Source organism: Gymnoscopelus braueri, assembly GCF_963280865.1.
Source record: "Gymnoscopelus braueri genome assembly, chromosome: 15".
NCBI classification, from domain to species: domain Eukaryota; kingdom Metazoa; phylum Chordata; class Actinopteri; order Myctophiformes; family Myctophidae; genus Gymnoscopelus; species Gymnoscopelus braueri.
Genome location: NC_137620.1, coordinates 5,540,854 through 5,564,469, shown reverse-complemented (window position 1 = coordinate 5,564,469; position 23,616 = coordinate 5,540,854). Strand labels below are relative to the sequence as shown.

The following is a 23,616-nucleotide window of genomic DNA, read 5'->3' as shown; positions in this document are numbered from 1 at the left end:
TAAATCAACGTTAATGGAAGCCGCTTTAACATTAATGGCTTCAGCAGTATTTCTATCGCCATCGGTGCAATTACCTTCTGCTGCTGATAAATCAGAAGCTGCGCTCTGAAGCTAATTTACCGCTATTTAAAAAAAGAAAGATGGGATCGATTAGATTGTTATAATCTCATCGGACCTGTGCTTAAAGATGCCCTTGTCAAAATTGAGCACATTTTCTTTGGAAGGGATATGGCTAATAACTGCCGGTTGTATTAACACCTCTATAATGCATTACGGATTTTATCAGACATCGCCAGGCACACTGTCCTTCTCCCATCGGAGGTCAACTGCTAGTCGACTTGCAGCCAATCATCAAAACTTACCAGCCGACAAAATTGGCCCGTGTTCGGGGGGAAGGGAAGCCGGGAGGGGAGGGTGAAAATTGTCACTGCACGTATTCCCATAGATATAGAAATCTAGATACGTCATTGGCCGCTGCAGTTCATTGGAGCGACCTGTATCGTGGCCGCCGTATTAGAGGGGGCACACTTCCTTACTCCTGGCCAATCAGAGTGCGTCTTTTCCGGGACTTGTCAGAATCTAGTTGTGTAAAAATATCAGGTTGTAATTTTATACAACTAGATTCTGCCAAGTCTCGGAAAAGACGCGCTGTGATTGGCCAGTAGTCAGGAAGCGTGCGTGCCCCCTCTAATATGACGGCCGCGATACAGACGCCCCAGTGTCGGAGGAGGTGTCTACCTTTATATGTCACCTCTCAGCAGGGAGCGTTGGGCGGGAGGAGTAGGACGAAGGCTCTACGTCCTCCCGGTGGGGGCTCCTCACTGGTAGGTGAGTCAGTAGGAAACAACAGCAGTGACAACAGGTGTAAAGGAGTATTTCCAGTCTTCAGTACTTTCACTTCGACTCCACTACATCTTAGAGGCAAATGTTGTACGTTTACTCCACTACAATTATTTGAACACTTTAGTGACTAGTTACTTTGCAGATATATATTAGTACATTATAAAACACACATTAACCAATTTAGCCCTATTCTATACCTAGGCTATTTGAAAATAGCCGATCTACAAGCTCACAACGCGTTGCATCGCGATGCGTTGTGAGCTTGTAGATCTGCTATTTTCAAACATTTTAGTACTTTTGATACCAATACTTTTGTACTTTTACTCAAGTAAATTCTGAATTCCGGACTTTTACTTGCAACAGAGTACTTCTACATTGCAGTATTGATACTTTTACTTAAGTAAAACATTTGAGTACTTTTTCCACCACTGCCGTGGGCTCTCCCTCGGCTCGCTGAATCCGCCCGGTGCTCTCAATTTGTCTTCCTAGAGAAATCGGGGCGCCGCGAGAGAGGCCTTGACTTATGAGGACATTAGATGTTGAATCAGGGACCATACCGTATGTTGTCCTAAAGTGCAGATTTGTCTCCGCACTTCCCCAAGGTGCAGCATCAAAAAGCAAAGTTTCTCTCAAGTTCTTTGTCTTCCTGACACTCTGTGTCGGTCTCTTTCTCTTTCTGTCTGTCCGCCCTTTTCTTTCCCTGTTTTGGAACCCAAACACCGAAGAAAATACAAGCACAGTGTATCAAATCACAAGGAAAAACATCAAACGGTGGTTTGTTTATTGTATTTCTTTCTCGTTTTCTCTTTGTCTGTTATTGTGAAGATGGTGTGTAATATCAATGCATGGAATATGTTAATGTAATGACCTAGTTTCCTAGTATCTGTCTTCTTCCTCTGTCAGGGAGGATGGTGTTTGATGTCTGTATTGGCGTTTAATGTCTGTTTGCACACCAAAATGGTGAGGGGTTCATTTAACTCTGAAAGTGTAAAAATGGATTAAGTTGTGTCGAGGAGACTGGGTCTTCGTGGGTGTGGATCTGACCCACATCCTGTTCCCCATGATGAAGATGAGCGGGCCTGAGGTCCGCCAAACATGATTGCATCAGAACGGCCTACACCATAACTTCCTCTTATCAATGACATGCTGTTTCTGACAACGTACTGTATGTTATGACCCGTTGCTATATATGGTGTTAGGTGCAATGGGGGACTTTTGGGGAAGGAAGGCCATATTAGGCTTGTCGGATGTAATCAAATTGTATAAATACTGCTGTATAATTCTGTTCTGGGGGTTGGTTGGTAGAGGAGCCTGGTGTGCGTATGAGGTGTTAGAATGTTCCCCCGACTTACGATCGGGCGAGGGACATAGCCTTGCATGTACGGAGCTTCTCCCATATTCCTCCCCCCCAATATTATATTGGGCTCTCTCCTTTCAGATTGTCTTGGTGACCAGACTGCAACGAGGTTGCGGGGAGCGATAGTGGATTCTGCTGTATTCGACTGGGACCTTGGCATTGCCCATAATCTGGTTGAATAAACAGAGAATTTTGTCAGCTCCTAGCATTACCGATTGCTGGGTCGCTTTATCTTAGGTAGCCTTATTGCATGGGAAATGATAGACTAATTCCAGATCGGATTCTGGGGATGTGTTTGTCAATGACCGTGTAGGTCGCAGGAATTGAGGAATATTATCCAGATTTAACATTCAAACAAGAATTCTTGGCAAGCCCGTATCTTGGATGAATTAAGTTGAATTTGGGGATATTTTTCGGTCTGTGCCAGGCACTTTAGATTGAGGACGCAGAGATAGAGCTTGGGGGTCTGTTGTCTGTTTTACCAGAAATGTTACCTTTCCCTTTTTTATTATTTTATACTATTGCCATACCCTGTATCACTTTGAGTTTTAAAATAAAACTAATTTTCCTATGAGAGAAGTCGTAAGAGTTGAATTCTTCAAGGGACCTGTGGGTTCAACTTCCTCACCGTGGACCAGGGGTGAGTGTGTGTGCGCAGTGTCTATTATTAATATAATACGTGCATGTAGTGTTTGCCTATACAGGAATACTCATAGTTTCACAGCTACACTCGACCTGGGGTATTTCTGTTTAGGCATAGTCCCATTATGCTTTGGGAAGGGTTAAGTCTTTGACGAAACTATCGAATATAGCCAGACTACTGTGGCATATCTGGTTTAGACTTCGCAGGTCGTTACAGTTGACACTCAGATGTGACTGCAGTACGATGAGCACATCAAACTAGTATTAGACATTTATGCTCCTCCCCTCTCTGTGCCCCCTACTCTAAGTACAATTTTCAGGTATTTGTACTTTACTTGAGTATTTCCAATTTCCAATACTTTTTCTTCTACTCCACTACATCTCGGAGGCACATATTGTACTTTTACTCCACTTCAATAATTTGAAAACTTACTTTGCAGATATAAATCATTACATTATAAAACATACATTAACCACTTTAGTCCTACATCTAGGCTTTTTGAAAATAGACAATCTACAAGCTCACTGTGACACGTTGTGAGCTTGTAGATCTGCTATTTTCAAACATGTCAGTACTTTTACTTTTGGTACTTTAAGTACATTCTGATACCAATACTTTTGTACTTTTACTCAAGTCAATTCTGAACACCAGACTTTTACTTGTAACAGAGTACTTCTGCATTGCAGTATTTACTTTTACTTAAGTAAAACATTTGAGTACTTTTTCCACCACTGCACACACACACACACACACACACACACACACACACACACACACACACACACACACACGCGCACACACACGCACACACACGCGCGCCGTTTCAAAGTAATTATTCCTCATTAATCAACAATAATTACCGACCAGTGTGTTAATCCAAAGGTCTGAATTGAGGACAGTGTTGAATGAGCAGTCCTATTAATTCAAACATTGTTAATCTCTCTCTATCTCTCTCTGTTACTCACTGGAGCCTCTGACTCTCTCCACACCAGTTCTACACATTACAGCCTTTAGATACATAACATCCCATGATGGAACCCTCCCAGTTCCTCTTTTGGAACGCTGAACATTTTGCTTTTCTGTATCTTTGGATTGAGTGACCCATAAAAACCCATAGGGGTTTGTCGTAGTGGCTTTTGCTGTTCATGGTGATAACTTACATTATTTATTGTTAAGTCAAATTTTATTATAGCCCAATATCACAAAACATGTCCCAAAGGGCTGTTCATAAAAACAAGCACTAATAAAACTGTAATAAAACAAGTACTGCAAAGTATATACATACATACACATACGTACATTAAGACCATTAAGACCGGGATACATTTATTTGGCTATTAAAAAATTTGCAGATCTACAAGCTCATAGTGTGGCACAGAGTGCCGCGCTATGAGCTTGTAGATCTGCATTATTTTTTAAATAGTGAAAATTTGTGCAAATCTTTGAATATATACTTTTTAAAGCAAAAACTAAATATTATACAAAGATTTGTAAAAGAAATGTCACCATTTTCCAAAAATAGCAGATCTACAGGCTCATAGCGCGGCACCCGAATTAGAGATTTGATAGGTCATTTTTGGACAATTCTGACAGCACTACTAATAGTCCTGTAGCAGAGGCCCTCAGATTTTGAGATACCCCCACCCGAGTTAGAACAAAACACAACCATGTTTTTTCTTATCTTTAGGGTCTCCCATTAATGAAATGGATTGTTGTGAAATTTTATTTTGGGGCAAAATTTGTTTTTTTGGCTATTCTTTAGAACTACTCCAATCTCTGAAAAAGGCAAATCCGAATAGGGCAAAGGTGACCAAAAATGCTATAACTTGAGAATGCTCACTCTTATCTTCATCAAATTTGCTGAGGTGTGAACCAGGTGTCTACCCTACATCACCAAAGAGTCAGAATGTAATTTACCTAAAGAAATACTGACATATAGTCCTGTAAACATACCTTTAGTTTAGGCGGAAATTGTACTTTTGTAGTGAGGACTCCTCTACTTTCCCTTATTTAGAAAAACAACGTACATTTATGTCAAATAAGCTGTTACTGCATAGCCTAAGATGCTATTAAACAATAACCTGTCAAGACGTCTTTCTAGTAGGACCCAAATGCACGGAAGTCAGAAACTTGAAGTGGAAGACAGAGTTTAATCGACAACTGAAAACATGAACAGACTGGAAACTCAGGATACACAATAATCCAACAAAGCAACACGCCCAAACACAGGGCTTAAATACACACGAGGATAACAGGACACAGGTGAACTCAACAGACAATAAACACAGGGATTGGCTGGGGCAAACAGGACACAGGTGATACACATGAACCATAAATCAGGGAAGGTGAGACAAGACAGGTAACAAGCACAATGGAAGGCAGGAACACAAGAGCATACTTCAAAATAAGATTCAGGAACACACTTTCAAAACAACACAAGCAATGCAGATCCTGACATTACCCCTCCTCAAAGGGACGGCTACCAGACGTCCCACAAAAACAACAAACAGGAGGGGGTCCGGCGGAGGGACTGGGGCACTGCACCGGGGAACAGGACTGAACTGGCAGGGACAGGGCAGGACAGAGCAAACAGAAGAAGCGCACAGGACTCTTACGGGGCAGGGCAAGAACAGGACCACAGAGCAAAACTGGCTCGGGGCAGGGTAGTTAAGGACTGGGGAAACTGACCAAGTACGAGGAGAAGGACTGAGGACACCGGCAGGGAAAAGGTGACAAGAAACGCGCAGAAAAGAGACAAGACAGAGAACAGGAAACAAGCACACAGGCCTACAAGAAGACACACACAAGGACAAGCGCAATAAACCAGACAAAGAGACAGAACACAGCCAACAGACATCACACAGACGAGCCAACAGGCAGACGGCTATCTGTAATGCTGATAAACTGGACAGAGAACAAGGAAACACTGACAGACAGACGAGAGGAAAACCAAGACATAGACAGTGGAGCAGACAGACAGGACTAGACAGAGACTACACACAACCAACGAGACTGACTGAGACCGACAGAAGGACGAACAAACATACCAGCAGAATCACACAGAAAGGCAGGTCGGCAGACACACAGACAGACATGCAGAAAGGCACATAGATAAACACATAGGCACAAGTTGAGACAGACCAAGTGACAAACAAATCAATTGACAGACAGACAGGCATGCATGTGGAAAAACAAGTGGACTGACACATTAACAGGCGGAAAAACAAGTCAGAGGGAAGACTGAAGGACTGGGGAGTAGACAGACGGACGAAAAGACTTGCAGACAAACTAGCAGACAAGCAGAGAGGGAGACAGGCAGACAAACAGAAAGGGAGAGCGGCTAACGGGCTGGTTGGCTTCACCAAAAGACAGGACATTCCAGAGCGGAGCGTAGCAGAGGGGGGCCGGGGAGAGAGAGTAGCCTGGGGAAACTGAGGGACAGAGACCTGGGGAACAAAGGGGCTGACATTCGGAGAGACAGGGGTGCAAGGCTGAAAAACTGGGGGGACAGAACAGGGGTCAGGTGGCTTAACAGCCATCCCGGGGTCCGGCGACTGGAGTGCAAGCCCAGAACTCGGCAATTGAAGTGCCGGCCCGGGGTCCAATTGCTGGAGTGCAGGCCCGGGGTCCAACCACTGGAGTGCAGACCCAAGACCCAACGACTTGGGTATGGGACCAGGGTCCAATGGCTGGAGTGCTGAGTTGGGTTCAGCAGTGACAACCAGTGGCAGTTCAGAAAGTTCAACGGGGGTGTCAGTGGGGGAAACGGACAAGGGTCCCGGCAGACTGTCAGTAGGGACAGCCGACAGGACATCTGCTCGGGCATCGGCATAGTCCACTGACAAAGTCTCTGGCAGGGCGTCGGTGGGGGCAGCCGACGGGGGTTCAGGCGAGACGTCGGCGAGGCCAACCAACAAGGAAACAGGTGGGACAGCCGGCGAGTACACAGACGGGACACAAGCGGGGACAGACAACGAGGACACAGGCTGGACACAGGCGGGGACAGACAACGAGGACACAGGCTGGACACAGACGGGGACAGACAACAAGGACACAGACAGGACACAGGCGGGGACAGACAACGAGGTATCTGGCAAGACAGGCAGGGTGTTGGCGGGAACAGCCAACAAGATCACAGGCAAGACTGGGGGCGGAGTAACTGTAGCGCTGGGCAGCAGTGGAGCCTTGTGAACGATGGGTAGCGAGACACACTGGACACCGGGCAGCAAGGACTCCAAGGCACTGGGCAGCGGGGACTCCAGGGCGCTGGGCAACAGGGAGTGTTGGGGGTGTCGGGAACCATGGCGATCACGCCCCCTTCTGGAGGACCCACGGATTCCCCTGAACACGACCAAACGAGACCCCTCAAATGGGTCTTGGGCTGGAGTCGGCTCAGGACAGACAGGTGCGGAGTCAGGACAGACAGGATCAGGGAACATCATGGAACAGGCAGGTGTAGGGACAGCCAACGAGGGTTCATCAGTACTAAACAGCAGAGTGTCAGCAGCACTGGGCAGCAAGGTGCCGGGCGGCGGAGGGCCGGACAGCAGGGTGCCGGGCAGCAGGGTGCCAGACGGCGGGGGGCCGGGCGGCGGAGGGCCGGGCAGCAGGATGCTGGGCGGCGGAGAGCCGGACGGCAGGGTGCCGGGCATCAGGGTGCCGGGCGGCGGACGGCAGGGGGCCGGGCGGCAGAGGGCCGGGCGGCGAGCTGGGTGGCGGCGAGCTGGGCGGCGGCGAGCAGGGCGGCGGTGAGCAGGCCGGTGGCGAGCTGGGCTGCGGCGAGCAGGGCAGCGACGAGCAGGGCTGCGGCGTGCAGGGCTGCGGCGAGCAGGGCAGCGACGAGCAGGGCTGCGGCGTGCAGGGCGGCGGCGAGCAGGGCGGCGGCGAGCAGGGCGGCGGCGTGCAGGGCGGCGGCGAGCAGGGCGGCGGCGACCTGGGCGGCGGCGTGCTGGGCGGCGGCGTGCTGGGCAGCGGCGTGCTGGGCAGCGGCGTGCTGGGCAGCATGGGCTCTGTGGTGCTGGGCAGCACGGGCTCTGTGGCGCTGGGCAGCACGGGCTCTGTGGTACTGGGCAGCACGGGCTCTTGAACGCTGGACACTGGAGAACCAAAAACTCTCTTCAGCTCTACTGTGAAAGAGTAGTAACAGGAGCAAAACTCCATCTCCTCCTCCCACACATCAATAGCCCAGGACAGGGCCTCTCCTGTGAGCATGTACCTCACATAAGTCAGGCGGGAATGTTCAGTGGAAAAGGCAGGTGCCTGGTCCTCAAAAACTGCCGAACACTGGGCAATGAAAGAGTCACAGGTCTCAGGATCACCTCCATAACGCTCAGGATGAGGAACGTGGGGCCCCTGGGTGGGCATGGCATGGGCAGGAGACGGCAGAGTGCAGGCAAGTGTCAAAGGTGTGTGCACAGACAGACCTGGACCCACTAGGTCCATTAGCAGCTTGCTCCAAACTGCTGGCATCTTGAATAAAACAAAAAACTAAACAAAAACTCTTCCTGCTGGGTCCAATAGTGGTTGGATTATTATGTCAAGACGTCTTTCTAGTAGGACCCAAATGCACGGAAGTCAGAAACTTGAAGTGGAAGACAGAGTTTAATCGACAACTGAAAACATGAACAGACTGGAAACTCAGGATACAAACACAATAATCTAACAAAGCAACACGCCCAAACACAGGGCTTAAATACACACGAGGATAACAGGACACAGGTGAACTCAACAGACAATAAACACAGGGATTGGCTGGGGCAAACAGGACACAGGTGATACACATGAACCATAAATCAGGGAAGGTGAGACAAGACAGGTAACAAGCACAATGGAAGGCAGGAACACAAGAGCATACTTCAAAATAAGATTCAGGAACACACTTTCAAAACAACACAAGCAATGCAGATCCTGACATAACCAGTGGTTGTGTGGAGAGATCTAGTACAGTTTTATTGCAAATGAGACTTCTTTAGACATACCCCTTCTCTGGAAATAAACCATTATAGGCAGGTGCAAATATGGTTTGACCGAAAAATACGTAGAACAAAAGTTTTCTCACCTAATGCAAAATGTATCAGGTGTACTTAATAACATATCAAAAGTTTACCAAAATCTGATCATTAGAAATGTCAAATTTCCAAGATGGCCGCCACCAGTTCCTTAAAAGACCATTACTCCTTCATTATTTGCCCTACACAAGTAATTTTGGTGCCTAACCCCATGTTTTGGTGATCTAGGAATCCAATTAGCATATATAAATTATAGTCAAGTGATTATAAGTACAATTATATATTAAAGCAATTGGTTTTAAGCATATTTAACAATGTCATTTGACATTTCTCCCTTTTCTACATGCCATAATGCCCAGGCTTGGTGAATTCATCTCATGTAATTCACATTCTGTTGAAGCTTTCAAGATTTCTTTTGATACCAATAAGGGATAAATTAATTATTACTGGGTGTACTGTGACATTTGTAAAAACATGGCTGCCAATGTGATAGACTGGGAATATTACACAAATCTTGGAAGAAATTCCTTACCGAGACATTTCTTCACCAATTTGTTTGTAAAGGTGTCTGGTTCCCAAACTGGGGGTCCCCCAAATGATTTTGGGGGGTCCCCAGATGGTTAGCTTGATGTGCAACATTGTTTTCTCACTCAACAGTAACCAAACCAACATACAGTATAAGTGTATACAGGGTATCTGCACATTTCTAAAGTTACAATTGAATTACTCTTAAGACTCAATATTACTGTATCTCAAATATTAAGAAAGAGGCAAACATTGTGAAAATAGCCGATGTACAAGCTCACAACGCTACAGAAAACAAAATGGCCACTTGTCTGGTCTATGGGGAAGATGGACTCCTCAGTGGGGATACAGTGGAGAGAAATGGCCCCTTATGGGCTTAGAGAGGGTGTGCAAGTCAGTACAGAGCTATCACAACATGTAGTGTCTGGGTGTCTAGGCAGGGGTGGTGGAGGAGTGTGGCGTGGATAAGGTGCAGATGTGCTTGTCACAAACATCGCCTTATTACTGAGACTAGTAGTTGTGTGAGGTTTTAGTGCAACATTAGTCTTTATTTTGAGATTGGTACTGCTGGCAATAAGCTTGAACCTTGATCTTTTTTTCTGGATAATTTTAACAGCAAGAAGGTACGTATAGGGAACAGCCCATGACGCCCTGGGCTCCAGTCTCCCCATAGAATCCCAATCTAACCGACCTCCACGCCCATAAGGGGCTGTGTCTCTGCTGCTATCCAACAAACAAGCATTGCTTTCGGCAAACACCAAGATTTTGTTCTGGAGCTGTTTTGGAGAGGGGAGAGGACTGGGCCATAATGATAAGTCACTGGGGGCCCCTGGGAATATTAATGGTCAGCTACCACCGACTCTCCTGTGAGCCAATCCGACATACACCCTTGTCTGCCTGACACACAGTCATGCACCACCACGTGGAGGTCTTACAACCACCACTATGGAGGGGGGCCGACCCTCCTCACGAACGCCTATGCCCACTCACGAGCGCCTATCTCGGGCATAGGAGCCAGCCAGACCCGCCAGGAGGTCCCGCCAGGAGGTCCATTTGGGGCCAGCATACATACATTTGTATATGACACAATCTTACAACATGTGGAGGTCTTACAACCACCACCACTGGGGACTGTCCTCACTACCTATGCTAACTCAAGAGAGCCTATCTCGGGAGTGCCTATCTCTGGAGCCAGCGTGGAGGTCCACTTGGGACCAGTGGGACTATCCAGTGAGCCAGGCGACATAGGGACACTCCTCTCAGCCTCACGCATTAGCTAAATTCCAATACCTTAATTTCTGCCTCCTCCTCACTCCGTCCTCCAGCGTGCCGTGACTTAGAAATTGTTTGCATCCCAAATGCTAATTTGCTTTTGGAGGAGCTGAGAACAAGGAGAGCGCAGGCTCCCTAAGCCACTTGGAGTGAGATCTGGCAAAGATACAAGTTTATCTTTCATGTATTGTTTGCAAAACTGTCTTCGTTGAAATGGCGTATAATTTCTGTTGGAGGTTTTGCACGTCGGACGTGGGGGAGAGGAGAAGCTCAGGGTCTCCTTGGCTCCTAACTTTGCTCTTCTGCGCTCCACGTGCCCAGGGAGCAATCCAGTGACCTCCATACTCCCCTCTACCCACCTGAGGGGAACCCTAGGCCCACTAAACTCTAGACCAGACCCACCCCCATACTCCCCTGTAGGCACCCAGTAGATACACGGTTCTGACAGCTCTACACTAACCTCCATAACCACCCCCACCCCTCTTTGCACACTCACTGATTGCCTTCCTAATGTGTTAAAACATCTATTTAATGTTTTTCAAAATCTTGTGTCTACAAGATGACACTGCGCTCCACGAGAAAAATAAATATTCTTGTGTATGTAGGGGAGGAGTTATGAAGTTGGGTGGGTAAGGGGAGGGGCGCAGAGAGATTGGTTCATAATGCAAGACATTTTTTGGGGGTGGGGTGTATAGTCAAAGACGAATTTAGTTTGGGCTAAATTTGATCCACAGAGCTATCCAAAACCTTTCTTTCTTTCTTTCTTTTTCCTTTATTTATTCAGGGAAGCCCGTTGAGAGCAAGCTCTCTTTTTCAAGGACGCCCTGATGACAGCATATAAAATACAATACATAAATAATGAAAAACAATAACAAACATTTGAGTCATATTACAGTGTCACAGATGCAAATAAGCATAGAGTTACATGAAGCAGGTACAATCACTATGTAGTGTGTCCTCGAGAAGCACCCTAAATGTCTCAATTGAGACCAATCGCACCAGTTTCAGAGTATCCTGAAGTTTGTTCCATTTGTGTGGAGCATAATACATAAAAGCAGTCTTTCCTTGTTCACTGCTCTTACGAGGACTGGTATATCTAATATGGGTTTGTGAACGTGTTGAATGACCTGTAACTTTAGGTTTCAGAAGCGAGGATAGGTACAAAGGAAGTTTTCCACATAGGGCCTTATAAATAAATAAAATACAATGTTGCTCTCTACGTACTGTGAGAGATGGCCATCCCACTTTATCATATAAAATACAGTGATGGGTAAGATAATCATCGCCAGTAATAAAACGCAGGGCACTGTGGTAGACTGCATTAAGAGGCTTCAGTGTGGAGAGTGAAGCATGCATATACAATATATCCCCATAGTCAAAAACAGACATTATTACAGATTGAATTATAGTCTTTCTGCTGGAAAAAGAAAAGCATGACCTGTTTCTATAAAGGAAACCTATTTGTCCTCTTAGTTTTTTAATTAGGTTCTCAATATGAACCTTAAATGAGAACTTGGCATCTAGCCAAATGCCCAGGTACTTATAAGAAGTGACCAGCTCAATTAGTTCACCTTTCAGAGTATAAATACCCGTAAAGGGATTTAAATCTGGAGACCTAGTAAAAACCATGCATTTTGTTTTATTAGAGTTTAAAACAAGCTTGAGGTCAATTAGAGCCTGTTGAAACCTATTGAAGGCGGTCTGCAAATTTGCAGTGGCCACTTCCAATGTAGGGCCATTACTGTATAAAATAGTGTCATCTGCGTAGAAATGGACATCCCAGTGCGGAGAAGGGAGTGCAATATTATTCACATACAGAGTGAATAAAAGGGGGCCCAAAATTGAACCCTGCGGGACACCTTTCCCAATTGCCAAGGAACTGGAACTAAAACCATCTGCAACAACGGCTTGAGTTCTACCCGTCAGATAGTTGGAAAACCATCTGACAGAGCAATTATCCAAGCCAATGGAGGCTAGCTTCTGTAATAAAATGTAATGGTCCACAGTGTCAAACGCTTTAGAAAGATCAATAAAAATGGCTGCACAGTGATGGTGATTATCTAGAGTAGTTAGTATGTTATTTGTGATAAGTGTTGTAGCTGTCACCGTACTATGACCTGGTCTGAATCCTGACTGTTGGGGTTGGAGTATGTTATGTGTATTCAGAAAAGAACGTAACTGGGAACTGACCAGGGATTCAAGGATTTTTGCTAGACAGCATAATTTTGAGATTGGGCGGTAATTATTTAAATCAGATTTATCACCACCTTTATGAAGTGGGATAACCTGAGCTTCTTTCCAGACTGTGGGAATTGCACCTAAGGTAAGTGATAAATTAAAAATGTGGACAAGTGGTGCAGCAATTATAAAAGCACTAAGACGCAGTAGATATGGGCTAAGATCATCTGCACCCTTAGATTTCTTAGTGCATATTTGAGAAAGTGCAGTTAAAACTTCTGAGTGTGTCACTGGTCTAAATGAAAAGCAGGGAGGGGACAAATTGAGTGAGTTGTCAGTGACTGAATCCCTGCCCTGATCTAATGGCGCCAGACTGACAGGTTGTCTATCAAATAGATTGCCAGATAATATAAAATGATTGTTAAAAACATTACAGATATCAGATTTATTTAAAACAACCCCACTTTCACTGCTAATCTGTGTCGGGAGAGAGGAGGCAGGCCTAGCTTTTAAAGATTTTACGACCTTCCAGAAACTGGACACATTTCCTTGTGCCTTGTTAAAACTAGCTAAATAAAAATCAGATTTAGCCTTTCTGACCATACTTATACCTTTATTTCTCAAAATTCTGAAGGATAGCCAGTCAGTTGGTTCACCAGAATTTCTGGCCTTTGACCAGGCCACATCTCTGTGGCGGAGGGCCTCTTTGAGATCCGCTGAGAACCAGGGACTCGATCTATTTTTCACTCTAAGATTCTTGTAGGGGGCATGTTTCTCAGTAACAGTATTAAAATTAGTAGAGAATAAATTAAGAGCTAAGTCAGGATCTTGAGATGACATTACACTGTTTAAATCAGAATAAAATAAATCATGTAAAAAACCCTGTTCCGTAAAAACTTTAAAATTGCGTTTATTGATCATCCGCCCCTTTGTTTTATCCGCTTTAGCTACTCTAACACAAACTATGGGGCAATGGTCACTGACTCCTTGAGCTAAAACCCCGCTATAAGGGTATTTGGCTGGTCTGTTTGTTAAAGCTAGGTCAATCAGAGTGGATCTAGAGGGGTTATTTATGTTAGGTCTGGTAGGATGTTGGATGAGCTGAGTTAGATTTAAGTCTGTGCATAGCTGTTTTAAACGGGAAGAGTTATTTGAGAGCCAATCCAAGTTCAAGTCACCCAGAACCAGAACCTCAGAGGATACATATTTGGATAGCAACATCCCAAATTCCTCCAGAGCCAAAACTGGTGCTGAAGGGGGGCGATAAACACCAATAACCGTACAGTGAATATCACCACCCAGACAAATATCTAAGACAATATATTCACAACGTTTAGATATAGATGACATTTCAAGGACATGTGCAGCAAAATGTTCCCTGACTAAAATGACTACCCCACCAGCTCTTGATTTCCTATCAATTCTAAATAGATTATAGCCACTTATGGCAATATCAGCGTCTTGTGTTAGCTCGGTCAGCCAGGTCTCTGACAACACAAACACATCAGGGGAACCCCCTTTAATCAAAATATTAACAAAATCAAGTTTTATAGGCAAGCTTCTAATATTTAAATGAATACATTTTAAGCCGTCACAAGCTTGCAGCTCTTGTGCAGTCTTTAAATCGATGCAATTTATATTACAAATAAGAGCAGAGGGAGTAATTTTAGGAGCAGCCTTTATATAAATAATGTTATTCACTGTGACCCCCCGTGGCCTTGAAATATGACGAGGCAGCCGCGTAATGGAGATAATTCTAATGGCAGTTTGACCACCTGGCCACAAGGGGGCAGGTGCTGCATGGGGACGGTGCACTGTGGCGGAACAGACTGTGTGACCGGTGATGACCATGTTTGACACGGACATATTTCTATGCGGGACCAGTCAAGTTGTAGTATGAGCGTCCAGTGTGCGTTGCAAATGAAATGAAAGTGATTTGTTTCCTAAAACACTCGGATGCAACCCATCTTGAGCATAAAAGGTTGGACGAGCCCAAAACAAATGAAAATTATGAATATAATTAATGTTGCAAGAGGAACAGACTGACTGGAGCCAATAGTGCACATCCAGTAGTCGAGCAAAGCGCCCCTCCCCTTTGCGCAGCAGTGGAATAGGGCCAGAGATAAAGATCTGTTTACCACAGCTAAGGAGGATATCAAGGATGTTTTTAAAGTTTGTTTTTGTTTCAACGGAGGGTCTGTCATTTACACCAACGTGAAGGACTATGTTATTGATTGTGGATGGGAGAGAAGCCAAAATAGTGGGGAGTCTATCCAGGATAAACTTTGTATTTGCACCTGGGTAGCAGTATGTTAGTGCGCTGGAAATACGAATGTTTCTGACCATGGAGTCACCAATTATATTGAAAACAATATCTATCAACTGACAATATTCTCTGCCACCACCTTCTGAATTATTGCAAATTGTGACTATTAGTTTTGTTGTGTTTTGAGGATATCTTGAAGCCTTGTTCCAGTAAAAAAGAAATATAAGTAGTTGGACATTTATTATATAATTAGTTAAACGGGTGACCATTTCAGAGTGTTTTAATAGAGTCACAAACAAAATATTGGATTTCACAATTATCTAATTGTATCTCTGCAATTTGGACAAGTCCAATGGATTCCCAGGCCCCGAAAACATGGGATTAGACACAAAACGTACTTGTGTAGGATAGATAATTAAGCTATTTTAATGTTTTTTTTTGGCCATCTTGGACGCCATCTTCAAAATAACACCTTAAAAGTGGTCAAACTTTGGAAAACTTTTAGTGTGTTATTCAGGACACCTAATACTACAAAAAACAGTTGAGAAACCTTTTGTTCCAATTTTTTAGGGTACAGTGTTTTTTTTCATATATGCACCCGCCTATTATTTTTATGTTGGAATAACACTTTACTTTTTGTACTTTATATATACCAAATAAAAGTCCAAACCAAATTAAAAGTCAAATTCCTTCTCAGTTGGCATTGTTTAACCCCCCCTGAATATCTATTGTTGTGATTTTGGGGCAATGTTGAGGCAATTATGTATGTGAGCAAAGTACATCACCATATTCGATCACACTCACACATGATTGCTGTGTGTGGCAGGGGCAACATGAAGCCATGTCATTAATTAATGGAAATATGATTTTATGATTTCAGTAGTAAGAACTTTTTTATATACACATCCAAACCAAAGGTGCATAGATTAATTCATTTTGTTGAGAATTGCAGGCCTCAATACAGAGAAGCTTCTCTGAGAAGCATTACACAAATGGAATACTGTGGAATACTGTGATTAGGGGTATGTCTAAAGTCTCATTTGCAATAACACTGTACTAGATCTCTCCACACAACCACTGGTAATTGTTTAATAGCATCTTAGGCTATGCAGTAACAGCTTATTTGACATAAATATATGTTTTTTTTCTAAATGAGGGAAAGTAGAGGAGTCCACAATACAAAAGTACCATTTTCGCCTAAACTAAAAGTATGTTTAAAGGACTATATTTCAGTATTTCTTTAGGTAAATTACATTCTGACTCTTTGGTGATGTAGGGTAGACACCTGGTTCATACCTCAGCAAATTTGATGAAGATAAGAGTGAGCATTCTCAAGTTATAGCATTTTTGGTCACCTTTGCCCTATTCGGATTTGCCTTTTTCAGAGATTGAGGTAGTTCTAAAGAATAGCCAAAAAAACAAATTTAGCCCCAAAATAAAATTTCACAACAATCCATTTCATTAATGGGGGACCCTAAAGATAAGAAAAAACATGGTTGTGTTTTGTTCTAACTCGGGTGGGGGTATCTCAAAAACTAAGGCCTTTTTTGAGGGCTTGCTACAGGACTATAAGCACGGACATGCGCAAAGGAATGCATGTATTCCAAATAGAGAGGAGCGTTCGGAATAAGGTGTTTACATGGTCAATTTCGATTGGTATATACCGATTCAAACGGTCTATACCACCCCTCCAAACCCGAATGAAAATTCATTCGGATCAGACTGGAATGGAATATTCTATTCCAATTGAGGTGTTTACATGAGCATTTCTATTCTGAATGAATTCATCCATTCATTCATTCCGAATAGAAGTGTATTCATTCCGAATAAAACTGTCCATGTAACTGCAGCCAGTGTGTTTCCAATGAGCCAACATGACACAACATCAGCAGCTTGACTCTGTTTGACCAGAATGGAACAGAGCCTTCATTAGTATCATTTGTAACACCTGCGAAGGAATCAAGGAAGAGGCCCGATTTCTTTCCAATTATGGCAGCTGTGCATACAGCGTGTCTGCAAGTGTCTGGTGGCCCACAGAGTAGAGAGGGGGGACGGGGGGTAAATCCACTCATCCAGGAGTTTGTTGTGTTTGTTTCTATTGACAAGATCTGTATACGCCACAGGGGAGTAACTCATGTCCCCCCCCCCCCATTCCATTCTATTTTACATTGGGGTGAGGGGCTCAGAGCAGTGGCGGAACAACTCAAAGCCGGGCCGGGAGGCACAGCACAGTGATCAGGCCCCCCCTGCGCATGCACGCACGCGCACATCTCGCGTGCGCGCGCGAAGATATTTTCTGTTTGCGGGTTTTCGGCGGATTCGGTCACTTTTTGGGGGGCTTTTTGTCACTTTATTTCGGTTTTAGGGTTAGGGTAGGGTTAGGTTAGGGTTATGTTGTTTAATTCTTATTTTTGCCTGATTTTACCGATTTATTATCTGACGGCCCGGGCCATCCTGGGTCGCGGGCCCGGAGGCGGCCGCCTCCCTGGCCTCCCCGGACGCTCCGCCACTGGCTCAGAGTGTTTAGTAGGCTTTCGTTGTGCGGGCATAACGGCTCGAAAGTGCCATATAGGAGAATTCCTTTGCTATGGACCAGAGCTAGATGGTCCTACCAGACTGTGTGTTGTTGAACCCTCACCCTGTGCTAAACATCTGCTACAGTGGCTCCCCAAAGCTGTTAGACTAGAAGGTTCTATTTAACACATTTTTTATTATTTTAACATGTCATTTATTTTGGGGGAATCTATTCAAGCCCTTTTCTATGTCTGTTTTTCTGACTGGAAATGGAGACAGGCCATCAATCATCCAGCCTGCGGTCACCTCTCGTGTCGACTTGAAAACCTGGTCTGCTCCACAACACAAATAATCACCTGTTTGACTTGGCCGAATCTGATAAATACTTAAGCTGCTAGCCATCAATCACACACGTATACAGCATGTCACCTCACCTGCACTTGACAGTGGTGCCAGTTTGGAGGATTTGCCAGCAGTGTCGCCAGATTTTGCGAGAGAAATAAGCAACCCGCTCTATGAAAACAAGCCCAAAAGAAGGGACTATAGGCCAAATGAGGACTTTAAACCTATGTGCGGCGGATATTTGAAAATAGCTCACAACGCGTCGCGATGCGACGCGTTGTGAGCTTTTAGATCTGCTATTTTCAGAAGAATCTTGACAAAAAGTGACACATTAATTTGGGGGTCCATGCTTGACATGAAAATGTTTGAGAACCACTTGTTTAAACAACATTTAAAAAACATGGCCAAATCAGCAACTACACTACGAGCAACCAGCCCCCCCAAAAAAAACATAACCCACAACTGCCACTATTTACAAGCAACTTTACAGGAAACAACAAGCCCAAAGTCGCTTATAATAAGCATACATGGCAACACTGTTACCAGCATTTGTGATGCAGAGGCCGCGTCCTGTCACCGCGGCGGTGACGGGACATCCAGCAAATGTCCCCCAACCTGTCACTATAATATAACGTGACGGTTGTTGTGGCCAAGGATTGTTGAGCGAATAGAGGACAGAGGTGGTGCGAGGTTGTAACACAGTGAAGGAGAGAGAGCCAATGCGAATGCCTGCCGGAGCGATTTTGGACATAAAATATGTATTTATTTTTTAAATTCCAGATGTAATCTGTTTTCTATCCCACCAAGCAGGGGGTCCATGGAACTGCAGTGCAAGGAAGGGGTGTGTGTGTGTGTGTGTGTGTGTGTGTGTGTGTGTGTGTGTGTGTGTGTGTGTGTGTGTGTGTGTGTGTGTGTGTGTGTGTGTGTGTGTGTGTGTGTGTGTGTGTGTGTGTGTGTGTGTGTGTGCGTGCGTGCGTGCGTGCGTGCGTGCGTGCGTGCGTGCGTGCGTGCGTGCGTGCGTGCGTGCGTGCGGGGGTGTGGTAGGCATTGGTGGAAAAAGTACTCGAATGCTTTACTTAAGTAAAAGGATCAATACTGCAATGTAGAAGTACTATGTTACAAGTAAACGTACAAAAGTAATGGTATCAAAATGTACTTACTGTAAAGTACCAAAAGTAAAATGACAATTTTTTTTCCCAAATAGCCTAGGTATAAAATAGGGCTAAAGTGGTTAACCCTTGCATTGTGTTAGAAAACTGCATCCACTTGTGGTGTTTAAATCAGCCCAAAATACTCAAAAAATAAGTATTTTCATTATTTTTTTTCTCCCACCTCATAGCTGACTTGTAATGCATTCATATCCATGTAAACACTTTTTAAAATATTATATTGGGTTAGGGCTAGGGCTCGTTTTCTATTATAAAAATGTTAAAATTCACTAAATTTCCTATAATGAAGGCAATGGATAATGATGTTATCTAGCTATAATATAATAATTAAGAATAATAATTAGAACACACTTCCAAAAAAAAAGTATTAAAAAAATACTTGTTTTGGTTTTTTAACTTTTTTTTTTTTTAAATGATTAAAAATAGTGACACTAGTGGTGTTAGGGTCCGAAATGACCCGTACACCACAGAAGGTAAAAAGTCATTTATTTTTCATAAACTCAAACATTATTTTACTCCTGATATAGCAAATGCTAATTGAGGACAAGTCTCTCTCACTCTCAAACATGTAAACATTGAATATTGACAATTTGGGGGGGAATTGAGCCACACTTCTTTGCCGGGTCATTTCGGACCCTAACACCACAAGTGTCACTTTTTTTTTGAGACCATCAGAATGAATTAAAATTATGATAAATAATTTTGTTGCGTTAAAATGGCTATTTCTGAGGATATCATGAAGCCTCGTTCCAATAACGAAATTTAAAGGGTACTTTTTACCTATTCAAACTTGAAAACGGGTCAAAAAAGACCCTAACACAATGGAAGGGTTAATGTATGTTTTATAATGTAATAATTTATAACTGCAAATTAACTAGTAAGGGCGCGCTCCCACCGCACTTTTATTTTACCTCTGGGGCAGAATCTGCCAATGCATTGTCAATGTAAATGCGTGGATTCACGCAAGAGCGGATTTTTCCGCTTGTCGCGCAGACCTTGCGTTTATCTGCTCTACACGACTTGTCCATTTGAAGCAGAAAACTACTGGAGGCAGGAGCTGATTTTCCTCCTCTGTCCAATCGGGTGAGTCGAAGGCGGACCGTCCCAAGACTCAGGAAGCACAAGGCAGCAAGCGGTGCGGGCTACGGGGACGGTCCTGAAAGTGAGTGACAGGTGCGTCACAGCTTTTTTTTAGAATCCGCTGGCTGCAAAAAAAATTGGCCGTGCACAACCTGCGTTTAACAGCGGCCAGCCAACTCTTGGTGGGAGCGCGCCCTAACTAAAGTTTTCAAATCATTATAGTGGAGTAAAAGTACAATATTTGCCTCTGAGATGTAGTGGAGTAGAAGTAAAAGTATTGAAATTGGAAATAATCGAGTAAGGTAAAAGTACCTCAACATTGTACTTAAGTACAGTACTTGAGTACATATACTTAGTTACTTTACACCACTGGTAGGTAGGTAGTCATTTTGGGAATAAGCTCTCCTGAAGCATTATCCTGATGCCCTTTTCCTATGAATGGTTATGCGTAATATTTAAGATCATGTCCAAGAGGAAGTCAAAGTGTAATGTCCATAGTTCACAGACTAAAATAGACACTGTATCTTTCTTCTCTGGGTGTGTGTCTGCAGGTCCAGTGACTATGGAACCACCTACACCAAACTCAACCTGATGCCAGGAACCACCATCGTCGTGACCAGCTTCTCCATCTGTCCCACCAACAAGAAAAAGGTAGGAGGACAAAAAGCACAACTGGAAGCTTTAATATTTAGTGTTATTTGACTATCATTCAAGAACATTTGGGTGGAGATGACTGCCCACAAACTGTAGTGCAGCGTGTCTGACAGTGTGATATTACATTAATTCGGGGGCAGTTGCAGAATCACGGTTATCGTCACGTTTAGAAGTGTAAGGTACCGTAGATGCCGAACTGAAAGCACCGTCTCCGATACAGTATAGGTGAGTGGAGGTGAGATATGATTGGGCCACTGAGTGTGGCAGCGTGTCCAATTGGCCGATGTTCCTGCCAGGGCCCGGGGTTCTTCCAATCGATGAGGAAGATAGAGGAAGATTAGATGTAGTCACTCTTCTCTCCGACCCCCCTCCCATCGCCTTCTGGGACTCACAGATTCATCCACTCGAGTCAAAACACACACACACACACACACACACACACACACACACACACACACACACACACACACACACACACACACACACACACACACACACAGGAGCATGTAATTGCTTGGGAATGGAGTCCTCCTAATTTCCCTCAGGGACCAGAGAGAGGTAGCTGGGAGGTGGGCTGGTGGTGTGTGTGTGTGTGTGTGTGGAGGTCCTGGTTGTGAGAGTGTGTGTTCTGTCAGCATGGATGTGTGGTAATGGGAACTGTGGAATAAGACACTGCTTAAACACACCCCCAGGCCTCTAGCAAGAGGAGAGCTGCCACGGTGGGAGCTCAACATGATGAGTGTGCGTGTGTGTGTGTGTGTGTGTGTGTGTGTGTGTGTGTGTGTGTGTGTGTGTGTGTGTGTGTGTGTGTGTGTGTGTGTGTGTGTGTGTGTGTGTGTGTGTGTGTGTGTGTGTGTGTGTGTGTGCGTGCGTGCGTGTGCGTGTGCGGGTGTGTGCGTGTGCGTTTGAAGCAAGGGCCCAGCATCCGCCTTTGAAATTGAGTCTATATAGGAAGTGACAGTTCATATGAATGGCCTGTAGTTTCGCTGTTTTACCCCTGCTGGTGTCAGAAGAAATGCAGGCAGATGGGTTTTTGCCAAACTTTAGACTTGATTTTATTACCTTAATAAACATTGTCATAAATACTATAAGCTGCCAGTCGCTAGTTTAAAGTCTTCTTTCAATCACCATGATATGCGTTTTGGTAAATTATTGTCCCATTTATTTTAAAATTGATGATAAAGTAGGGTATGCTCTAGGAGGGGTGGGATGATTTGATTGACAAGCTACACTACCAATAGCATTCATTCCCCGCCCCCGCTCTTGATTGACAAGCTACCCAACCAATAGCATTCATTTCCGGTTGCGTAGCATACGACGCGATATGGCGCGATATAGAAAGATTACGGTCTGTAGAGTCTATGGGCGTAACGCTGTCCATTCTTTTTACTGTCTATGGTTTGAAGGCATGCTTGTGTTTGTGTGCTCATACACTCATGCAGGGGGTTTTATCGTATGCACACTTGTGTGAGTAGACCTGTCACAAGTATTACATAATCGTGTAATCACAATTATTTGATATAATCGCAATTATTTTTACGTAATCATCATAATCGTTTCCATGTTGAATTTTTTTTCACGCATTCAAATATTAACAAAAGCAGAAATAGCTGATCTAAAAGCTTAGCAGAAATAGCTTGTAGATCAGCTATTTCTGCTATTTTTACATGTATAAAATGATTAATTGTCTCCGCCAGGCCGAAAGCCATATCTGCCCTGTGCCATTTTTTTAATCACAAATCCTGTAAGGCAAATTTAAATTTGTATTAATATGTTCCAAATGTTCAATGGCCAAACACACAATTAAATCGTTAATCACAATTGCTTGAGTGACAATTAATCGTCAACATAAATTTGTAATCGTGACAGCCCTAGATGTGAGAGTACGGTCTAGCCAACACCGACTCAGGACTCCTGAATCGTTGCCCTCCATTCTCTCCTATATCTAACATCAGGGTCTTGAGCTCTACAGTGTTGTTAGATAAGCTGTCAGTGCGTCTACGTAGGTGGTGCACTTCTTGCCTTTCCTGGCTTTGCCCTTGGTTGGCTCCCACAGTGTCAGCTTTCTTGTCACTATAGTTCTGCCTTACGCAGTGCTTTACCAGCCTCAGCCTTCTCTCCCTGACTTTGTCTGCGACCTGTGGTGGTAGGTCCCCGTAGAGCAGGGGTTTTCAACTGATTTTGACCCAGGGACCACCATCCTGACTAAGAGCAACCTGGGGACCACCACTATTGTGCGTGGTGGGTCCATCATAGACCCACCCCACTTTTTTCCCGATATCCAATATTCCGATATTGTCCAACTCCTAATTTCCGATACCGATATCAACCGTTACTGATATATGCGGGCTTTTTCACCAAAAGTCAACTAATTGTCAGGAACATCACATATCTAATCAAATAAAATAGCTATAATATCAACATAATATCTAAAGAAATACAGTGATTGTGTTTGTTTTCAATGAAGTTAGTCCTGTGACTCAATGGTGAGTCCCACTAATGTTAGATTAGATGTTCGCCTATATTTCACAGTGCAGAAGCATAATTGCTTTGATGCCTATAACATTAACGAGTGTCAGCTGGACACAGACACACACACCTGCCCTCTGCAGTGCTCTAATTTGAAAGTGACTGGGGTCTGTCTCGTTTCTCAGCAAAAGCCCTTGAATGTGATGGAATATGAATAAGGATTACTGTGATTAGGTTAAGCTCACATTTCATATCAGACACACCATACAGTCAGAACTCCTGAAACTTATCAAAAG

At 44.2% G+C, this 23,616-nt stretch overlaps 1 protein-coding gene across 1 annotated transcript in view; it reads left to right on the top strand.

The window, feature by feature from the left end:
* The window catches only part of LOC308102206 (VPS10 domain-containing receptor SorCS2-like), a gene marked incomplete at its 5' end in the record, with an annotated part of 367,583 nt that overhangs the window by 163,544 nt on the left and 180,423 nt on the right, over nt 1-23,616 (top strand). Inside the window, one exon of the mRNA XM_080451807.1 lies at nt 20,749-20,848. Within this exon, the coding sequence (XP_080307933.1) occupies nt 20,749-20,848 (100 nt within the window). The remainder of the gene's footprint in view (nt 1-20,748; nt 20,849-23,616) is intronic.